The following is a 21,796-nucleotide window of genomic DNA, read 5'->3' on the forward strand; positions in this document are numbered from 1 at the left end:
TGGCATTGTTTATAATAGAAGAGTTGGGAAAACTCTACATGTACAACAACAGAGAACTGGATGTTAGATTCTAAAAGAAGGGCCTATATGGGAACCATGGATCAGACCTCTATCTCAGGGATATCACAGGAAGGCTTTTCACAAATTACTTCGTATGTTCAAACAATCCCTTCTAACAGCTAAAGGGAGGAAACATGCAACTGCGTATTTCTATGATTGTCTCTGATACTTAAGAAGATAGAAAAAATAAGATTCACATGCACGTACATCTTCTTTGTAGGATTTGCTATATATTACGCACTGAACAAGTGTTCCATAATAATAATACAAGGTCATGAAAGTTCTCTGCCCAACTTCTGGGGAGTCTGAATGTTAGGAATGTGGCAGGCACTGAATTAGGCCTGGTAATACTAAAAAATGTGGGACCAAGAGGAAAGAATAACAAAAGTGAGAGCAGAAATGATACACCATGAACAAAAGAGAGACACTTAAAATCCTTCTCTACTATCACCACCATTCAAGAATGTAGTAGACAGAACAATGTCTCCCTAAAGATGTCCACAGCCTAATCTCAGGAACCTGTGAATATGTTACCTTACATAGCAAAAAGGACCTTGCAGATATGATTAAATTAAGGACCCTGAAATGACAGATTATCGTGGATTATCCAGATGGGCCTATTCTAATCACATGTGTACAAAACAGTAGAGAACATTTCCTCACTGTGGTCAGAGAAAGAGATGTGATGACAGAAGGAAGGTCAAAGAGATATAAAGTTGTTGACTTTGCACATGGCCGAGGCCAGGAGCTGAGGAATGTGTCTAGCCTCAAGAATCTGGATACAGGCAAAGGAACATTCCCCGTTTCTGGTTCCACATGCAAAGATCGAAGTCACCACTCCATCATAACAACAAGTAAAAAGTTAAAGACTGAAAGTCAACAACTCCTTTTGGATCCATAAGAGAGGGGAAGACAAAGGGCAAACCATTGTCCCCAAGATTAGAGAAAAAGGCAAATACCAGGAGTCATGGCTTATCAAAGCAGAGACTCACAAGCAGAAACCACCATGGGAACCAGTGCTGGGATAGGAAAATCATAACTATAACTGACGAATTGCTGGAGGCTCAGTGTAGACCAGTTTGAAAGTTAAAACACCGGGGGGGGGGCGGGGGGGGGGGGGCGGCCGAGTGGCCGAGTGGTCAAGTTCGCGCACTCTGCTTTGGTGGCCCAGGGTTTCGCGCCGACATGGCACCACTCATCAAGCCACACAGAGGCAGCATCCCACATGCCACAACTAGAAGGACCCAGAACTAAAATATACAACTATGTACTGGAGGGATCTGGGCAGATAAAGCAGGAAAAAAGAAAAAAAAAGAAATTGGCAACAGTTGTTAGCTCAGGTGCCAATCTTTAAAAAAAAAAAACACCAGGGGGACCCAGTCATGGCGGAGGTGACCGACAATATTGAGGTATACATGAGACTAACCTCCAGGAGCTTGACTAGATTCTCACAGTAAATGTCAGAGAAAAGTCCCCTCATGCCTCCGACGGGGAGAAAAAAGGAACCATTTTTAAATGTAGCAGAGCACTTGTTTCTTCCTAACATGGTTGGCTCTCAGCAGAAACTAGTTAACCAAAGCCTACTCCTCTAGGGTATTATCAGAGCCTACCTGACCTGGGAGAAAGGAAATACTGAACTCCAGCCCACTCTAGCCATCCCATCCCATCTAAGTGAGAGAAAAACACTGAGAAACTCTTGTGAAGTTCACAGTCCAGAGGCATAGGCTCACTAAAAGACTGAGACCTAATCAGAGGACCATGGAATGCTTCCCCTCCCCCCACCTCACCACTATACTACTAAAGGGCTATTTACAGCAACTCCTTTTACCCAGCACACCATGCCTGGCAAACAAGAAAAAAATTACAAGGCATACCAAAAGGCAAATCAATAGAGGAATAGGAAATCAATAAAGGAACAGGAAATCAATAGAGAAAATCAACAATACCAAAAGCTGGTTGTTCGAAAGGATCAAAAAAATTGATGAGACTCTAACCAGGCTAACTAAAGAAAAGAGAGGATATAAACTACTAATATCAGAAAAGAAAGAAGGGACACCACCACAGAGCCATTAGACATTAAAAAGATAATATGGGAATACTATGAACAACTCTATATCCACAAATTTGGTAACCTAGATGAAATGAACCAATTCCTTGAAAGACACAATCTTCCAAAATTTACACAAGAATAGGCAATCTGAATAGATATATCTATTAAAGGAATTGAATAAATAATTAATGACCTTCCAGAACAGAAAGCACCAGGCCTGGAGGTTCACTGACGAATTCTACCAAATATTTAAGGAAGAAATTATACCAATTCTCTACAACCTCTTTCAGGGGATAGAAGCTGAAAGATGACCTCCTAACCCATTCTATAAGGCCAGCATTACCTTAATACCAAAACCAAAGCTATTACAAGAAAACTACAGACCGATATCTCTGATCAACACAAATGCAAAAGTCCTCAACAAAATCATAGGAAATCAAATCCAACAACGTATAAAAAGAATTATACACCACAACCAAGTGGGATTTATCCCAGGTATGCAATACTGGTTTAACATCCAAAAATCAATAAATATATCTATCACATCAAAAAAATCATTTCACAAAATCCAACACCCACTCATGATAAAAACTCTCAGTAAACTGGGAATAGAGGGGAACTTCCAGAACTTGATAAAGAATATCTAAGAAAAACCTCCAGCCAATATCATACTTAATGGTGAGAAACACAAAGCTTTCTCAATAAGATCAGGTACAAGGCAAGGATGTCCCCTCTCATCACTTCTTTTCAACATCATTTGGAAGCACTGGTAATGCAATAAGAAAAGGAAATAAAAGGTAGACGGATTGGGAAAGAATAAATAAGACTGTGTTTCTTCACAGATGACATGATCATCTATGTACAAAATCCAAAAGAACAGACAAAAAAAATTCCTGTGACTAGTAAGTAATTATAGTAAGATTGCAGGATACAAAGTAAATATATAAAAGCCAATCGCTTCCCTACATACCAGCAATGAACAAGTAGAACTGGAAATTAAAAACACAATAGCATTTACATTAGCACCCCCTAAAAATGGAATACTTAGATATAAATCTAATAAAATATGTACAAGGTTTATATGAGGGAGACTACAAAACTCCGAAGAAAGAAATCAAAGAACTAAATAAATGGAGATAGATTCCATGTTCAGGGATTGGAAGACGCAGTATTGACAAGATGTTAGTTCTTCCCAAATCAACCTATAGATTCAATGCATCCCAGTGAAAATCCCTGTAAGTTATTTTGTGGATATCAACAAACTATTCTAAAGTTTATATGGAGAGGCAAAAGATCCAAGATAGCCAACACATTACTGAGGAGAAGAATAAAGCTGGAGGACTGACACTACCCAATTTTAAGACTTATTATAAAGCTACAGTAACGAAGATAGTATAGTAATGGTGAAAGAACAGAAAAATATATCACTGGAACAGAATAAAGAGCCCAGAAATATACTCTATAAATATAATCGATTGATCTTTGACAAAGGAGCAAAGACAATAGAATGGAGGAAAGATAGTCTTTTCAACAAATGGTGCTTAAACTGCTGGACATCTACATACAAAAGAATGAATCTAGACACAGAGCTAACAACTTTCACAAAAGCTGACTCAAAATGGATTATAGACCTAAATGTAAAGTGCAAACTATAAAACTCTTAGGAGAAAATATAGATGACCTTGGGTATGGAGATGCCTTTTTAGATACAACACCAAAGGCACAATCCATGAATGAAAATAATTGATAATCTGGACTTCATTAAACTTAAAAACTTATGCGCTGTGAAAGACAAGAGAATGTCAAGAGAATGAGAAGACAAGTCACAGACTGGGAGAAAACGTTTGCACAAGACATATCTGATAAAGGACTGCTGTCCAAAATACACAAACAACTACTGAAACCGAAAAATAAGAAAACAAATTTTAAAAAAAGAAAAATGGGCCATAGACTTTAACAGACACCTCACCAAAGAATATATACAGAGGGCAAATAAGCACATGAAAAGATGTTCACCTCATATGTCATCAGGGAAATGCAAATTAAAACAACAATGAGACCCCACTACACCCCTGTTAGAATGGCCAAAAGCTGAAACACTGCCAAAAACACCACCAAACGCTGGTGAAGACGTAGAGGACGGGGAAATCTCACTCAGCGCTGGGGAGGACGCAAAATGGGACGGTTTGGCAATTTCTTACAAAACTAAACATACTCTTACCGTACAATCCAGCAATCGCCCTCCCTAGTATTTACCCCCAGGAAATGAAAATTTATGTCTACTCAAAAACCTGCACATGGATATTTATAACAGCTTTATTCATAATTGCCAAAATTTGGAAGCAATCAAGCTGTCCTTCAGTAGGTAAATGGATAAACAAACTGTGGAACATACAGACAACGTATATAATTCATAGCTAAAAAGAAATGAGCTATCAAGCCATGAAAAGACATAGAGGAAACTTAAATGCATATTACTAAGTGAAAGAAGCCAATCTGAAAAGCCTACGCACTGTGTGATTCCAACCAGATGACATTCTGGGAAAAGCAAAACTATGGAGACAGTAAAAAGATCCACAGATCCAAAACATCCTGGTTGCCAGGGGTGTGGGAGGGGGTTAACAGGTGAAGCACAGAGGATTCTTAGGGCAGTGAAAAGACTCTGTATGACACTATTATGGTGGGTATGTGTCATTATACATTTGTCCAAATCCACAGAATGTACAATACCAAGAGTAAACCGAAATGCAAACTATGAACTTTGGGTGATAATGATGTGTCAATATAGGTTCACAGATTGTAACAAATGTACCACTCTGTAGGGTAACACTGATAATAGAGGAGGCTATGAATAGGTGGGGTCAGGGGGTAAATGGGAAATCTCTGTATCTTCCTCTTAATTTTGCTCTGAACCTAAAACTGCTTTAAAAAAATTAAGTCTTAAAAAAAGTCAAGGAAACAGATTCTCCTCTAGTGCCTCCAGAAAGGGACACAGACCTGCTGACACCTTGCTTTTAGCCCATTGAGACCTGTGTTAGACTTCTGACTTACAGAACTGTAAGATAATAAATCTGTACTGTTTTAAGCCACTAGGTTTGTGGTAATTTGTTATGGCAGCAAAAGAAAGCTAATACAAAGACCAACCAATGAAACTCACTGGGCAGCAGACATTTCCCACTACACGACCAGTTAACAGCTGTATGAACTTTACCAATGAGGAGAACAAAGTTTTCTAGCACTCTGGGAACTGCAAAATAAAGTTGAAAGTATATGCAGGGAGTCTAGTTTCAATAGGGAAAGAAAAGTTAATGCGAAGAAAGCCCCCAAACTGAAATATGCTTCTTACCTTTCCAAGACTCAACATTTTGAGGAGGAAATCTTACCACTCATTATCTCCAGGGATGTGGTACCCGAGAACGGAAATAACTTTGCAAACAATCCTCAGAATTATTCAGCTCTGATCAAGAGGACAAGGCCTAAGAGACAACCTTGCCTGATAAAACTGGAGAGGAGAATTTTTAGAATGCTGAGAGCAGCAGGTTACCTCACCAGCAGCTTAGGAAAGGTGGGATGTAAAAAAGGATAAAGGAGGCAGCCTCTGCATAGTGACAGGAAGAAAAACTTAAAATCCTAAGGTGTCTGTTAAAATCTCAGGCTATTACCAGCCAAGGTATCAGGTAATTAACATTGACTTAAATGCCACCAAAGCTTTTTAAGGTACTCACTATTATTTAAGACTTTTCTCTTCATGCCTATCTGCGTAATGATATTAAAAAGTTCATGAGAAAGAAGCAAGAATTCAGGAAAGATGTGAAAGCCCCAAACAACTGGTCCAGGAAATAAGATCGACTGCTGGCCAGAAAACCGCGGAACTTATGATGAGACAGAGGAGAGCAAGGAGGCCGCCCCTCTGCAGGTTGATATCGGGGTTCTCCTGGCACTGCACATGACATTGCACACTTCACCCCATGTCTCTGAGGTTACATGCGGGCTCCCCTGAAAACATTCTGCTTCAGAGCTACAGTGATGGGTACGCTCCACGAGGCACGCCAATTGCACCTTCGGACTGCCTACAGAACTCAGGAAGGCTTTCTTTTTTTCTTCACTAGGGAAACTTCCTCCAGAGAGGGGTCTGGAGGAAGAAGTATATCACACCGACACTTTGAAACTTGCACCTTGAGACTTAGCCCTGAGACCCGGAAGTAGGGACAGCCAATGGAAACTGGTGACATGCCTAGAAGTAATCCAAGCTGGGTATATACACAGCAAGGGCAGAGAATGCCCATGTAAGAACCTTCGTTCAGCATGACTTCTTTTACATCTCTGCCACAGAAATTGTGTCTCGCACTTCTTATAGCACGGAGTCCATAAGTATTTTAAAAAATAAAATATAAAAATTATATCCAAAGTATTACCTTGCTTGGGAATTTTTGTAGAGGAAATCTAGTAGTCATATTTTTTGTACCCATTTCCACTATAACATCAAAAATAAAGAGCTACAAAAAAGAAAAAATTCCTGAGAGGCATCTTGATATTAAAAGTTTGTGAAACATGCCCTTGGTTAAGAATCATTCAGTTGGCACTTGTGTAATACACATTTATTAAGGATCTACCACATGCTAGGCATTGTGTAAGGCTCTAAGAGCATAAAGGCAATCTCTCAGCTTCTCCAACTGTTATGTCCCACACACATCACTTCCTCTAACCCCAGGGTACTCACAGTAAGCAAAGGAGCCAAGGGAGAATTTCTGAAAGAATATGCACTAGAAGGAAGAACCCAAAAGAACGGCTACAAAATGGAACCCTATCTTTGTGTTCTAAGGTTGATGAGCAGGTTACACTTTGGAAACGTTCATTTTTGTGGCTTCTCAGTTCACTGCCTTAGTTAAAACCTGGCTCTAAGAACTTAGCTGTAACACAGAGCGAGGAAGCAGCGCCAGGTGCGACGTGGATGACGACATCCTCTGCCAACCCAAGAGCCACAAACAGCCCCTGTAATCCCCAGGCGCTTTGATACTGGGCTTACTCTGTTATATATCTCCAGGTTTCTCGAAGTGTGAGAGCATTTCACCAAAGTCAAAATTCAAAGCTAAAGGGGATTTTTCTACTGGGCAGTTTTCAAACATCATTTTTGTATATATAAGCTTTTATACGCTGTCATACTGAAAAACTAGGAACTCTATAAATATCAAATAACACTTTTTAAGTAATGTTTTGACACATTCAGTCAAAATATAAGGCAGCCACTTTAAAGGATTGTGTAGATTTATATTCATGGGTATCAAAAGACATCAAAGATATTACCAAACAAAACATTATAAAACACTATGTGTTATGTGAAATAAAATGTCATACAATAACATTTAAAAAATTCAAAGTATACATTAACATAAGTGTATAAAAAAGACTAGAAAAATATTTATCAAGAGGCTAATAAACATGTATCTCTGGGTAGTGAGATTATGGATGATTTTATTTCTGGTTCTTTTTTAAAATTTATTTTGACTTTTGAAATTTCTAAGATGACCATTTATCACTTGAAAATAAAGAACTCTATGCCTTCCACATTGCTGCAAGTATTTGTACTCACAAACATCTTGTGGCTCCATTGTCAGAAAAAAAAATGATACCTCATAATGAATGGTTTTTAATTCTTCTACTTTGCTTCCCTTTCATTACCAAATTTTTGTGAATATAAATCTTCCTTTCTTTAGCATGTTTATCAACCCAAGGATTTTACATATGCAAAAAGCTTACACCCTACACTATCCTGGCACCATCTACACTTATACTATCTCACTGTACCATCCCATCAATAAGACAGGATTGACATCAGAAAACCCAGTCCGCAGCCTGGGTGTACAAGTTCTGTGACTGTAGGAAAGTCACTTAACATCTCCGATCTTTCTTTTTTGGCTGTGGGCAGCAAACATAGGACGAAAGGAAAAATTAAATCAGGCAAGTGATGTGACAGTGCTTTTAAAATTCTAAAGCACTACAAATGCTGGCTGCTATTTGCATCATCATCTTTAGCATCTCCCCCAAAATATTTTCAGGTATTCTTGTCACAATATTTAATGATGAGTTCATCAGGAAACATTGTTGAAAGAATATTTACATGAAATGTTAATGAGAAGACAGGTAAATGTAACAATCCTAAAACTACACCAGTTTGCTACTGCACTCAAAATGGGACTGAACAGAGCATGGACACAGGGCCAAATGGAGAAGAGCAAGGACTAGCATGTTAAATGGACCTAGGTTCAAGACCCATTTCTGCTTCTTCTCAGCAGCACAGTATCAGACAATTACCTCCATGACTTTACACCTTAATCCCCTCACCTGTGAAATGTCAGTAATAACAGTATTGATGTTGTGGAGGTTTTATGATGATTGAACAAGACAAAGCACACACAGTGCTTATCACTTGCCTTCATCTTTTTGAAGGACCTCACTGACAATAAAGCCAAGACGTGCAAAAATGACTCCAATTCTCAGAGCAAAGGAAATTACCAAAAGAGAACATTCAAAAAAATTAAGTCAAATGCCAAATATTTTTCATCTTAAAGAACTGTATTTCTACTAACTTGGTGCCCACATAATAACACGTACCACTCTACTGAAAAACAAACAAAATGTCAAACAAAATGAAAATCTAACAAAAATGTCAGAAATAATTTAAGTCTGATAAGGCCCTTACCAAAGACCATGGCCTGCCACTACCCCTGGATTCAACCTAACCATTACTCTTCTCAAAATTTGGATGCTGAGAAAAATAAACACTGGTTACTATGGGAACAAGTAACCCAAAGATAACATTCAGACAAAAGGGCCCTCACCTTCCTTTAACTACCATAGGTCTTCTTTTCATCTGTCTTCTTACTGCATTTATCACTTTCTACCTTGCGCTCGAATCATCTGTGCAGGGTCTGATCTCTCCGCCTACACAGTAAGCTCTTTGAGTGCAGAAACCCTGTCTTATTCATCTCTGGATTTTGAACAAAGCCTTGCACAAAAGAAGCCATAAATAAGTAGTTTGTTGGTGGAAAAAAGAAAAAAGAACATGTACTGAAAAGCACTGCCACAATTGAACACTATACCTACACGATTTAACCTTTTGGGAAAAAATTAAGCCTCCCAACCACTTGACTAGTAAGAATTATGCAATTAACCTGATTTTACAGGCTAGAGAACCTTTTAAGAATTCTAATCCCTCCTGAATGATGATAATGTGGAATCAGAATTCAGGTATACTGATGCTAAAACAGGGATCAATATAATTTTTATCAGCTTCAGTTTCTTAATGAAATCATAATTTACTGTCTATACTTTACCAATAGTTAAGCTTATATTTTAATACAGAAATTAAAATGAGAACTCAAATTAGGCAATACTGTCCTGCTAAAGGATTTTTGTTAAAAGAAATATCCTATTCATTTTTCCCTACAAGCAGGAACACCACTTTATTGACGTGGCGTCTTTCACTGGTCCATCAAGGTCTAATACCACTACATAATAACATGGTAAATTCATTATGAGCAAATTTATGGGATACACCATAGCAAAACATCTACGTATGACAACTGTCACAGTTGCTTTCAACCAAACTGTAACTGGGATCCATAGGGCTGAGCTGTCACAGTATGAACAGCATTGGATACAAAGGAATTAACAATTTAACTGATAAGTTTATCATTTTTCCAAATCACTGAGCCTGATTCTAAAAAACGTATGTTTTATGTCAAATACATGACTATTCTATTTTATGAAAAATATAAATGGCAAAATATTTGCACAATGTTTAACTCAAATCAGAAACTGCATTACCATCTACTGAGAGTATATAAATTATGACGTGGCCCACTTGGTATTTTTCTCCTGAGATGTGTTTAAGAGGATTTGCTATCTTGTACCCAACTTTATGATACTCAATTTTTTGATAACATAGACTTAGACAACATTCAATTTTTTGATAACGTAGACAACATTACCATATACACAATAGACAAGAGAACATTTGCAGAAAAGTACATAAAAGGAAAATCTGCATTTTGACTATCTCCAGCTTTAACATTGAGACTTAAGGTCTAATCCTTTTTCTCCAACCTTACATATAACAGGTCAGTTTTAAAAGCAAGTCAAAAGCAACATTCTATTTTTTCAAGGCAGGAATTAGCCTTTGGTTCCTCAGCCTTTTGCTTATGATCACCAGAAATGAATAATGGAGAAATAAATATCTTGTAGCCATAATGCATTTGTCTTTTCTTGTAGAATGTGATGTTTAAAAAGTAAAGTATTTCCCAGCTTCCTACATACAGAATGAAGGTAAGATTTATCTGGCACCTTGGCAAGGGGGTGGGGGACATGGCGGGCGGTGAAGCCATATTCGTAGCAGGTAAGTCTGTAAAATGCTACATCAAAATGAAAGTCAGTGACCTTTCCAAGAGGTGGACAGGGCAGCCACCCACATAGCATTAGTTAAGGACTGATGAAAGGCTGGTTTGAAGAGAAGTTTCTGCCCACTGGCCTGTGGAGCACCATACACATAAATGTCATGCCCAGATGGCCTCAGGGGATAAGAAAGAAAAGCATACTGTTTCCTTTTACCCAATAGCCACACATCGACTAGACCAGTGATTCGCAAAGATAGAGTGAGTGTATGTTTGTGTGTGTGTGTGTGTCTGTGTATTTACATACATGTATATACACACATCAGAATCTTGATGTGGAGATGGAAAGGAACGAGAAGAGTGCAAAAGAGGGCATGGATTTTCTAAAATATGATAAACACTGGCCAGAACATCCTTCCAGCTTCCTCTTACACGGGCTGGTTTAGGAGAGAGCTTGTCTGGGCCCAAAGATGGTACAAATGATCCAGAGTAAATTTCAAAAGGGGAATGGGATATGAAGAAATTGTGTGGCTGGGGCCAACACTGGATGGCAGGTTTTTGGTACTCATCAAGCATGTAACTTTGGAGCTTCTAAGAGAAGGAAGTTAGACCTATGACCGAGTGCTGGTGGTAAGAGAAGAGGGCAGGAGACTGCAATCCTGCACACAAGAGATCACTGAGGGCACTTCTAGGATCCTTTCATTGATGATTTAAACAGTGATTCTAAACCTGGGGCCCACGGATGTGCTCTGTGAATGTTTTCAAATGTCATATTTCCATTCCAATTATAATTACACACACACGCAATTTATATTCTGGGATATCAGGATAATGACCATTTCAGGAAACATGCTACTGGCCTCACTGTAAATTCACAACCACTAACCTCACGTGATCGCTGGTGCGGCCTGTTCATCCTGCCACATTTCCCTGGTAAATTTACTCTCCAGTTCTCCTACACAATTATTTCTCCTCTCTTCTCAAACCTCCCCAAACATCTTCTTTTTCTTCCTCACTCTCAATTGATGACACTCCTTATTTTACTGAGAAAATGGAAATAACAGAGAAGAACTTCCACACACCTGCACCCAAATCCACTAATCTCCTTGCACCTCTACCTGACTTCTCTGCCTGTCCCCTCCGCCCCACCCCTAGTTGTGGTGGCTGCATTGTCCAACATATGACCTCTCCATTCTGTTGTCTAGGGCTGACACCCACATGGTTCCCTGGGTATCATCCCTTCCCACTCATCTGATGACATCAGTCTTGAAAAGACCCCTCTCTCATTTCATTTTTCCTTTTCTATTGCATCATCCCCATTAACCCATAAACAATGCTTTAAAAAAAAAAAGACAACAAAAAAATCCCTCCCTTCACACCACATTCTCATTGAGCTATTGCCCCATTTTTTTTTCTCCCCCGTATAGCAAATTTGTAGCACGAGTTATCTGTACTAACAAGTATCTATCCTTGAGACCTCATGTTTTCTCTTGCTACTCTGTCCTGAACCCAGGTCAATAGGACCTTTGACCTCATCACTCCACTGAAACAACTCTTGCCAAAGTCAGAAATGTGCTTCTTTTTGCCAAATAAAAGGGTGAATTTTTAGTTCCCATTGTACTTATCTATGAATAGCAACTGACGCAGCTTTTCACTCCTCCTTTCTTAAGATACTTCCTCTGTTTGGTTTACATAACCACCATTCCCTCCTCTACCTCACCAGCCTCTCGTTATCAATCAGTTGATTCCTCCTAACCCATGCACCACCTGGGAATGCACCTGACCACTTCTTTACCTTCACTCATTCCCTAAGTGATTTCATCTAACTTCATAGCTTTAAATACCATACGTGCCAGCAGTTCTCAAATTTATATCTCTAGCCTGGAAATATTTCTCCTTTAAATCCAGACTCACACGCCCAAATGCCTAACTTGACACTGTCACACAGATGTCCAATAAACAACTCCAACTTAACTTGTCTTAAACTGAATTCTTCATTCCACTCCAACCTGCAATTCCAACTCTCTTCCCCAACTCAGGAAATGGCAACTCCATTCATCCATATTTTCAGGCCCAAACCTTGGGTAATCTTTGAGTTCTCTCTCTTCTACTCAGAATCGCTTGCCACCTCTACTACTCCCCACCCTAGTCCAGGTTCACATCACGGTTCACTACATCACTGCAATAGCCTGCCAACGGGCTCTCTGCTTGCACCCTGTATGGTCTATTCTCCATAAGGCAATCCCTGTGCTCATTTTAATATTTAACTCAGATCATATCATTCTTCTGCTCCCAAAGCTCCCATGGTTTCCCACCCATGAACACTGAAATCTAAAGTCTTCTCTCCAGGCTACACAGCCCTACATGATTCAGCCCCTGCTAACTCTCTGACGTTATCCCCTACCACTCTGGTCACACTGGTTCCCTGGCTGTTTTCATAACTGCTTATAACATGCTTCCTGCTCAGAATCTTTGCAATCACTATTTGCTTGGCCTGGAACTCTCTTTCTCCAAACAACCTCATGGCTTGATTCTTCGCTTCCATCAGGATCTGCTCAGATATCAGTTTATTTAGAGAGGCCTTCTGTGGTAGACAGAATTCTACGATGGCCTCCAATATTCCTGTCCCCTGGTGTACATGCCCTGCATAATCCTCTCCCCTGAGTATGAATGGGACCTTTAAATATGATGGGCTGCCACTCCTATGATTATGTTATGTTATATAGGAAAGGTTAAGGGATCTTGCTGATATAATTAAAGTTCCAAATCAGTTGATTTGGACTTAATTAAAATGGAAATTATCCTAGATGGGACTGGTCTAATCAGGTGAAAAATGTTTAAAAGAAGGACCCAGCCCTCAGAGGGGAGAGGAGACGGACTCCTGCTGCCCTTAAAAAAAGCAAAGTCATGCTGTGAACTGTCTATGGAGTGGAGTGGCCTGTGGAAGCTGAAGGCCTCAGCCCACAACTGCAAGGAACTGAATTCTGCCAACACTCAAATGAACTTGGAAGAAGACTTCAAGCTCCAGATGAACAGGCCTTAATTGCAGCCTTGTGAGGCACAGCAGAGAACCCATCCAAGCTGTGCCCAGACTTCTGACCTACAGAAACTGTGAGATAATAAGTGGTGTTGTTTTAAGACACCAATTTTGTAGTAACTTGTTACAAAGCATAGAAAACTAACATTCCTTCCTTAATATAGATCAGCACTGACCATACTTTGCATCCTCCTGGCACAGGTTTTCCTTCAGAGAACTTGCCATACCGTATAAGCAACAGGAATTGAATTGTTCTTCTCCCTGCCTCTAGAATGGAAGCCCCAGGAAGGCAAGAAATTTGCCCTTTTTTCCCCTCTGTTGCATCACAGCACCTAGCACAGTGCTGTGCACACAGCAGGTGCTCCATAAATATTTAGAGAATGAATCAATGTATTTGCTGTTGACATTTACATCAGCACAGAGTGATCACAAAAATTTAATTAAAGCATTTAAGTTTTAACTTTCAAAGGCAATTACTCAAATTAAAGTTACAAGGATCACCTTTCGGAGAGCCCAACAATATATTCTGAGAGATTTAAGAATTCTTAAATATGAAAAACACTAGTTTAAACAAGTACCTTGTAAACATTTAGGAAAAAAACGTATACAAACAACTAGGCATCAACATATGTTCACTAAAAATAAGTTATACTAAAATTCATTTCCATTTTTGGAGAGTGTTTCTAGGTGGCTAGATTCTGGGAAAGACAATATATGTCTTAATTTCAGCACTCTTTTAATGGATCCTTTTACAATAGCCCTCTGAATAGTTAGTTAAACATCCATTAAAAGGCAGTAAAGGCAATAGGATTTGTTTCTGGTTGAGCAACTATACCAAAATATACTAGTTAATGATCAAAAGCATTCAGAAAGTGAGCAGTTTCTAACAGATGCCAGAAGGCTCTGTCCTACTTGAACTGTTGAACATGTTAATCAAGGTTTTGGACAAAGAGATAGATTCATCAGATTGGCAAGAGACGTATATGCAAACATTGTGACTAATAAGACACATTGACGATCATGACTGAAATGTATAGTGGGCAAGCAATGAGTCAAAACCAACAGGTTCATTATTATAGCGGTAAATGCTAAGACATAGAGAGTTTTAAAACACAAGTTGCAGTTCAGAATTAGGCTTGGTAGCCCTACAAATGGAAAAAACAAAATCAGAGGTTTTATTTGACTGTTGGGTCATGCCAATTTCATCACCAAGGTACACGGATATGTCAAAAGGCAGTGAAAACTTGGGCTGATGTAGGAAAAATATAGAGGATGAACTACAAAAATCACATGATCTTACTACTGTACTCCAGCCTGTTCAGACCACAGCTGAAGTTCTACATTTAAATACGGATGCTACACTTAAAAGGGGCAATATTAAACTAGAAAATAATTCCAGGAAAAGAGTTCTGAGGTCAAATAGGTTTTACCATAAACAAAGTTAAACAAATTCCTTTCCTGCAGAACTTCTTAGAACCTTTAATGTGACTTCCAAAAAAGGTGAGTGTGTGTGTGTGTGTATACACAAAGGATGATGAAATAGATGAATACTATGAATGGTTTAACTTATTTGACCATGGAACTCTTTCTTCATGGAGCATCCTGTGGGACTAATGATCTAAGCCACAAACTGAGGAAAACAACCACCTAGACTGTGAGGAAAAAGGTAAGAAGAGCAGGCTAAATGTCAATAAAGTGAACAACAAGGATCGTGAGGGGGAGATAGAATTATATTATGAGAAATAAGGCTAAAGTTACTTGCACTGTTTTGCCTAGCAAAAGAGAAGAACAAGCCTTGTAAATATACAAATGGCCTTCGGAAAATGAGGGGATGCATATGTTCTACATTGTTCTATTACCTTGAGCAAAACAACATTTGTCAGTAAGGCTCAGAAATACGCATTTTAACACATTCTTCAGGAGACTTCTCCAGAAAGCCTGATATTTGCTGTAGGAGCCAGAACTTGAGCCCACAGGAGCTCCGAACAGGAAGATCAGTTGAATCTTCAGGAGAAGATGAACCATAACAATTCAAGCGTTTCAGTATCATACGGGTGGATCATGGAAAAAGCATGGGCTGAAGTATGCGCGGAGGCTGAGTAAATGTCCAGCAGGGACACTAGAAAGACTCATGCATATATAAAGCAGGAGATTGGATGACTGGATCCTAAAGGTCACTTCCAACTCTGCAGGCTCAGTGGGTTAGACTGCAGCCTCTGTAGGGCCCCTCACCCTGCATCTCAGTGACAAACGCTGGGCCCAGCACAGAGGGGGTTTCTCATAAATATTGGTGGAATGAATGAATACATGAACAAGGGAAAAATAAATGAAAGGAGTACCTGGTTCCAAAGTTAAACAAAAAGGGAATGGGTTATTTCATTCTTCGGAGATTGCCAAATACACGAATTATGAATCATAATCAAGGCTACTTTCAAATATAAGGAATTGTAATAATTTCATTTCCTGACTGGGAAATCAACTCTGTATTAAATCAGACCCAGGGTCGTTGTGAGGTTCCCCTGGTAAGTATGTGAAAATGCAGGCAGATTGTAAATGCCCATCAGACGTAGGGGGTGATTACGACGACGATAATCGACCCTGACAGACTATGATAACTCAGAGGGCTGGAAACTAACCTTGAAAATGAATCCTCTTTTAATAGCCACAGCTCTGAAAATGGCCCATTAGCCATGTGTTTTATTGGTTCAATTGTCAAAAGAGAACATATATATAACTTATTCTAAAACACTTTCAAAAACGTGATGGTATTCTGATTGACCTAGTAAATTCAGCTATCTACAATTAAGTTTCAGCAAATTTCTTTTGTCTTGAGATACCAAATTCTTAACACAGCATACATTAAGATGGACCTTAAAATTAAAAAATACTTGAAGCTGAAAGAGCTTTCATTCACTAGATACAAAGACAATACTGCCAGGCACCATATTTGTATCCATTTCCTCGAAGATCGAGGGTTCTTTCAAAATAAATCTGTCATTTTCCCACAGTGGCTGATCAAACCTGCTGCTGAAAAATGTTCTGAACAGGCAACTTCTAGTACAAGCATGGTTTATTTCTGTCAGAGACTGACTGCTGAAGTGTGAAAGGAACTCATTAAAAATCTCTTACTGTGATCTTACATTGTAAAAAAAGAAAAAAAAAACAAAAGAAAAGAAAAACCCAAGAAAGAAAAGGCAAGGAAAAAAAAACTTAATAAGGGTACACTGAGCATGCAGACACCCTCATATGCTGCTTTTCTTTCTTATTCTTTAGAAAGCAATTAGAAGAGAGCAATTAGTCCTGGGAATACAGCATACACTGGCTGTTTGGGGAAATCAGATAAGTTAACAATTTTATTTTATGCTAATGTTATGAAAAGTTAATGAAGGACATCAGAATATTGTACTAGGGGAAAAACGATGCAAAATAAACAAGATTATTTACCTTAATCTTAAAACGAGGTTCACAGCGCAAGAAGCTTCTCTATAGTCTTCACTAGCATTGGGTAGGCCCTTTAAAAACAAAACAGCCAACAGGGTTATAAACTCAGGAAACAAATGAATAAAATCATATCCTTGATTCATGCAGCCTTTTCTTTCTGGAAATTTCAAAACAAGGTCTTTACACGTGCAGGTCTTATTTGGCCGCATAACACCTCTGCATGAAGGTTGGAACGATGCCTGATTCCCGTCACAACTGTGGATATGAATGTTTCCTATAGAAAGCCTCAGTCGTAGGGTGGGCTCTATGAACAACTGGTACAAGCTGCAGTAGGTCCAAAGAAGACGGGTCAGTCAGCTAACGGGGCACCTTGCAACCTGAGCTGTGGACTGTGCCCCCTGGGCCTGGGTGACGCACAAATGTTGGACACCTGAGACCTCAGGATGCAGAGGAAGGTGAAACCCAGTAGATTAGGCCACTTGTTAGCTTTCCTGCCTTTCTCACCTAGAGCCCACTTCCTTGAATACAGATCATTAACCACTAACGCCTCTACTCCAGCCCCTCCCTACTCCTACGAATCCCTAAATATGAGTAGACCTTCCTGTTCAAGGAGAAAAATAAAGGATTTCAGGTCAAGACTTGGGTCTGCCACTGATCAGCTATGCAACCATGGACAAGTTATTCTCTGAACCTACTTTCCCATTTACAAAAACGGGGATAATACCTCCTCCAAAAGGTTGCTGGGAGAACAAAATAACATACACGAAAATGAGCCATTAATCACAACATGTTATTCAATACTATTTATCCTAATCCCTTTTCCTCTTTCCTTTACTCTCTTTGCCCTCTGACCCATTATTACTCCTAACTTGACCTTTATCATTTAACCAATCCCTACAGTTTATCTCAAGGCGTTTTACTGAAGTGCCTGATCCAGCATGAAGACCTAAACTGACCCCTGCCTCTGCCTCTAACCACTTGTGCCAGCCACTCAACCTCGCCAAACCTTTGCTTCCTCAGCTGTAAAATACAGGCCAAGGACTAAATATCTGACCTCAAACAGTCTTCCTGCAACCATGAAACCCCATCACTCTATCTCCTCGGTATACAGCTGTTTCATAAAACACAGATCAGGCAGGATAAAAAATGAACTTAAATAGATTATGCAGATTTTAGGGAAAAAAATTGTGATCCCAAGGTTGGTGACACTTAATAGAAATAAGGACCTTGAGAGCAGAGGGCCTGCCTATTAATTATACAGCAAAACCAGAAAGGGGGCCTGTACTCAGCTCTACGTCTCTGGTCCCTCCCCTGGGTCGCTCATCACCCTTCATCAGCACCCAACACGACTCATGGCACAAGTCTTCTGTCATATAACTTTTAATATAAATGCATTTCACAGTCACTGAACTATTATTTCTACAAGGCAAGTTGTAGAGATAAATGGGCCCATAAAATTCAATGGGAAAAGAATTATGAAAACAGTTTAGAGAAATCCAATCAGAAGCGAAAAAGAAAAGTATCAATTAACTACAACGCTTTGTGGCTGGAATCTAATAGAATGGTGAGTGAGTTTCTTTGCTTTTCTTATTTCACACAGTACCAGCAGTTTCAGAAGCAGTACGGTGATCAATTCTCACTCTTAAACCCATCATTTAAAGCTGGGGGTCTTGAAAATCATGGTCAATAACAACATTACTCATTTCTCCATACCCATTAAAAAAGAGAGCTTAAAAACTCTGATCTGGAAGCACTACCCTGAAAGTGTCTCTCTTTCTGAAATGTTGGATTTTCTAAAAATCTGTCTACAGAGCATCTCAAATGTAAATGACTGGCAGAGAAACATACCTGAGAGTCCTGCACGGAAAGGGACTGTATTTGCTCTGGTATACTGCTGGCATTCACCGCAATCTGTTAAGAGAGCCACCGTTACAGCACTTAAGGAACTAAAATGAGACATGCAGGTCAGTGTGGTTACAGTAAGTCCCAATTACCAGAGAAAAAAATTCCAAATAATTTATTTTAAAGCAATATTTCGAAAAGTGTGGTCCTTTGACTACCTGCATCAGAAGCACCTTAGACACATGTTAAAGATTCCTGGGTCCTTCCCAGCCCATAATGCAGAATTTCACAGAGACAGGAGAGAATCTGTATCTTTCATAAGTGCCCCGGGTGATCCTTATGCTTTTAGAGAACCACTGAGCTAAAGTGAAAAGGCATGGGCTATTTGATATTTTAAATCTGATAACAGAAAGATGCCTGAGGACCAGTTTTTCTTGTCACATGATTTCACCTAAAGTTAAGGGCTCCTTAATGAAAGGATGCTAGGGTTAAGTAAGACCTTCCCATTTAATCATTACTTTGAACACTTTATTCACTGGATTTCAAAAATATATAAGGGTAGTGGATTTTTAAAACACATTTTCCCCAAAAGAAAAGCCAGAGTGATGGGTTAGATTTTCTCTCTCAAAGTTGGAAACTCGACTGTAATATGATACCCAACATATTTTTGCTTCAAGCCCTACTTTTGTGAACTCTGTCCTGGAACAAAACTTGAAAGACAAAAAAAGTCCAAGAGAAACAGCAATGCAACAGAACAAAAAGGAGTTCCCATTTCTAAACGTACTATTATTAATTCTAATATAATCAGAAATCATCAGAAATTCTTTGTGGCAAGCGTTTCTAAAAAGAGAGCTTAAAAAAGAGAGCTTAAAAACTCTGATCTGGGGGCACTACCCTGAAAGTGTCTCTCTTTCTGAAATGTTGGATTTTCTAAAATTCTGTCTACAAGGCATCTCAAATGTAAATGACTGGCAGAGAAACATACCTGAATTTTAAGAGCATAAAATTCTTACTCTCTGTGATTCCTCAAAAATAACTATCTTAGTAATGAAGTAAAAGGGGGAAGTGTACAGATGTCTATAATTTACTGAAATCCATCAAAAAATGAAGATGGATTGACAGATGAGTAGATGCATGAGCATGTGGTAAAGCAAGTACAGCAATGACAAGATCTAATGATAGGTATGTAGGTGTTCACTATAAAATGCTTTTAATGTTGTTATGTTTCTGAAAATTTTCATAATAAAATGTTGGGGGGGAAATGACTATGTTAGAAGAACAAACAACCTATATTCATTAACAAGCAGGAAAGCCTGGGCCTACCCAAATGATCTCTTGTAAAGAATCTTTCAGGCTGATCTCACAATCTTAATTAAGGTTTGAGATACAACCAAAAGCCACATCAGCACTTACAGAATATCCTACCTTTAGTCAAAGAACCATTGTAATCTGAAAAACCTTAAAGACATTTACAAGAGGTGACAAGTTCTCTTTCCCCTGGGGAGGCGATCATCATGATGGAAGAGCTAGTGAACCGGACTGGAGGCTGGAACCCCATGCAAACCATGCAGCCTCCTGTGTAGGTAGAAGCCTGCATGTAACAAAGGGACCAGCTTCCGCCCTCACGTGAGTTCCAATTTTTCATAGAGCTCTGCCTAATCTTTTCATTTTTTTTTTAATGAGTTTGAGGAACATGCAACACGATGTGGATCACAGTCATCAAGGAAGTTCCTTTTATTTATTTAGTTTTTTAAGATTGGCCCTGAGCTAACATATGTGGCCAATCATTTTTTTTTTAACTGTTTTTTTTCTTCTTCTTGTCCTCAAAGCCCTCCAGTACACAGCTGTATATTCTAACTGTAGGCCCTTCTAGTTTTGCTATGTAGGACACCACCTCAGCATGGCTTGAGGAGCGGTGCTTGGTCCATGCCCTGGATCCAAACCAGTGAAAACTCTGGGCCGCCAAAGCAGAGCGTGCAAATTTTACCACCCGGCCACAGGACCAGCCCCTCATTTTCTATTTTTAAAACTACTGCGGCTAAATGTAATATGTTGTCCCGTATTGGATCCTGGAATAGAAAAAGGATGTTAGTGGACAAACTAGTGAAATATGAATAAAGTCTGAGGTTTAGTTGATAGTAATGTAGCATCATTGGTTTCTTAGTTGTGACAAACATACCAGGGATACATAAGAAATGTGGAGCAACCGGGTGAGGGGCGGATGGGAACTCTGCACTGTCTTTGCCACTCTTTTATAAATCTAAGATTATTCCAAAATAAAAGGTTTATTTTCAGAAATATGGAAGATTTCAGATCACAAATCTAACTTTTATCACAACTAGTCAGAAAGCTAGTCACCTGCAATGAGAACACCTCTTAGAAAGTGGTATCTTAAAAGTATCGTTAAAGCCGTCTGTGATGACTAAGGCTAAGTTTAATAAATTTGGAGGGAGACATCAAAGCTTTCCCTCCATCTATGAACATATCTTTGGAAAACAAGATGTCATCAGAAATAATTTATAAAAGCTAAAGGCAGTTTTAACAATCATCAGGCAACAGCAACGAGAAACATAAGCAATAAATTTAACTTTCACACTGTGTCTAATCTCTGGTAAAAGTAACTCAACCTAAATCCACACTAAACTTATTTTCTCCTCAGAACAAAATATCAGTTTGGAAACATTTGCACAATTAACCTAGCCTAGACTCTACAACAAAATTCTTCAGCATTCCTCTTGTGGGGCCTATGGGACTTCAGTCAATAAACCTTCCTTCCTGGCTTCCTTATACTTGATTAAATAAGGACAACTTTTCCAAGGGATTTCTGAAAGATCTTTCTTAGTTGTCTTCTTCTTCTTTTGAGATTTCTAATGTAGATATTTAAAACCAATCTTCAGGAATTTTGAGCACCCACTCTTCCTGGATTCCAATCTGGACTTCTGGATTCAGAATGATCGGTGTGGTTTTTCTAGTCAA

The 21,796-nt window shown here is 39.0% G+C and overlaps 1 protein-coding gene across 5 annotated transcripts in view; it reads right to left on the minus strand.

The window, feature by feature from the left end:
• STK39 (serine/threonine kinase 39) overlaps positions 1-21,796 on the minus strand; it is a 277,088-nt gene that overhangs the window by 90,583 nt on the left and 164,709 nt on the right. For all 5 annotated transcript variants that reach the window (XM_023623086.2, XM_023623085.2, XM_070241166.1 and 2 more), the window contains exons 13-14: positions 18,827-18,889; positions 16,982-17,049 (exon numbers count right to left, since the gene is read on the minus strand). In XM_023623086.2, the coding sequence (XP_023478854.2) occupies positions 16,982-17,049; positions 18,827-18,889 (131 nt within the window). The remainder of the gene's footprint in view (positions 1-16,981; positions 17,050-18,826; positions 18,890-21,796) is intronic.

Source organism: Equus caballus, chromosome 18 (genome assembly GCF_041296265.1).
Source record: "Equus caballus isolate H_3958 breed thoroughbred chromosome 18, TB-T2T, whole genome shotgun sequence".
In the NCBI taxonomy this organism is placed as follows: Eukaryota; Metazoa; Chordata; class Mammalia; order Perissodactyla; family Equidae; genus Equus; species Equus caballus.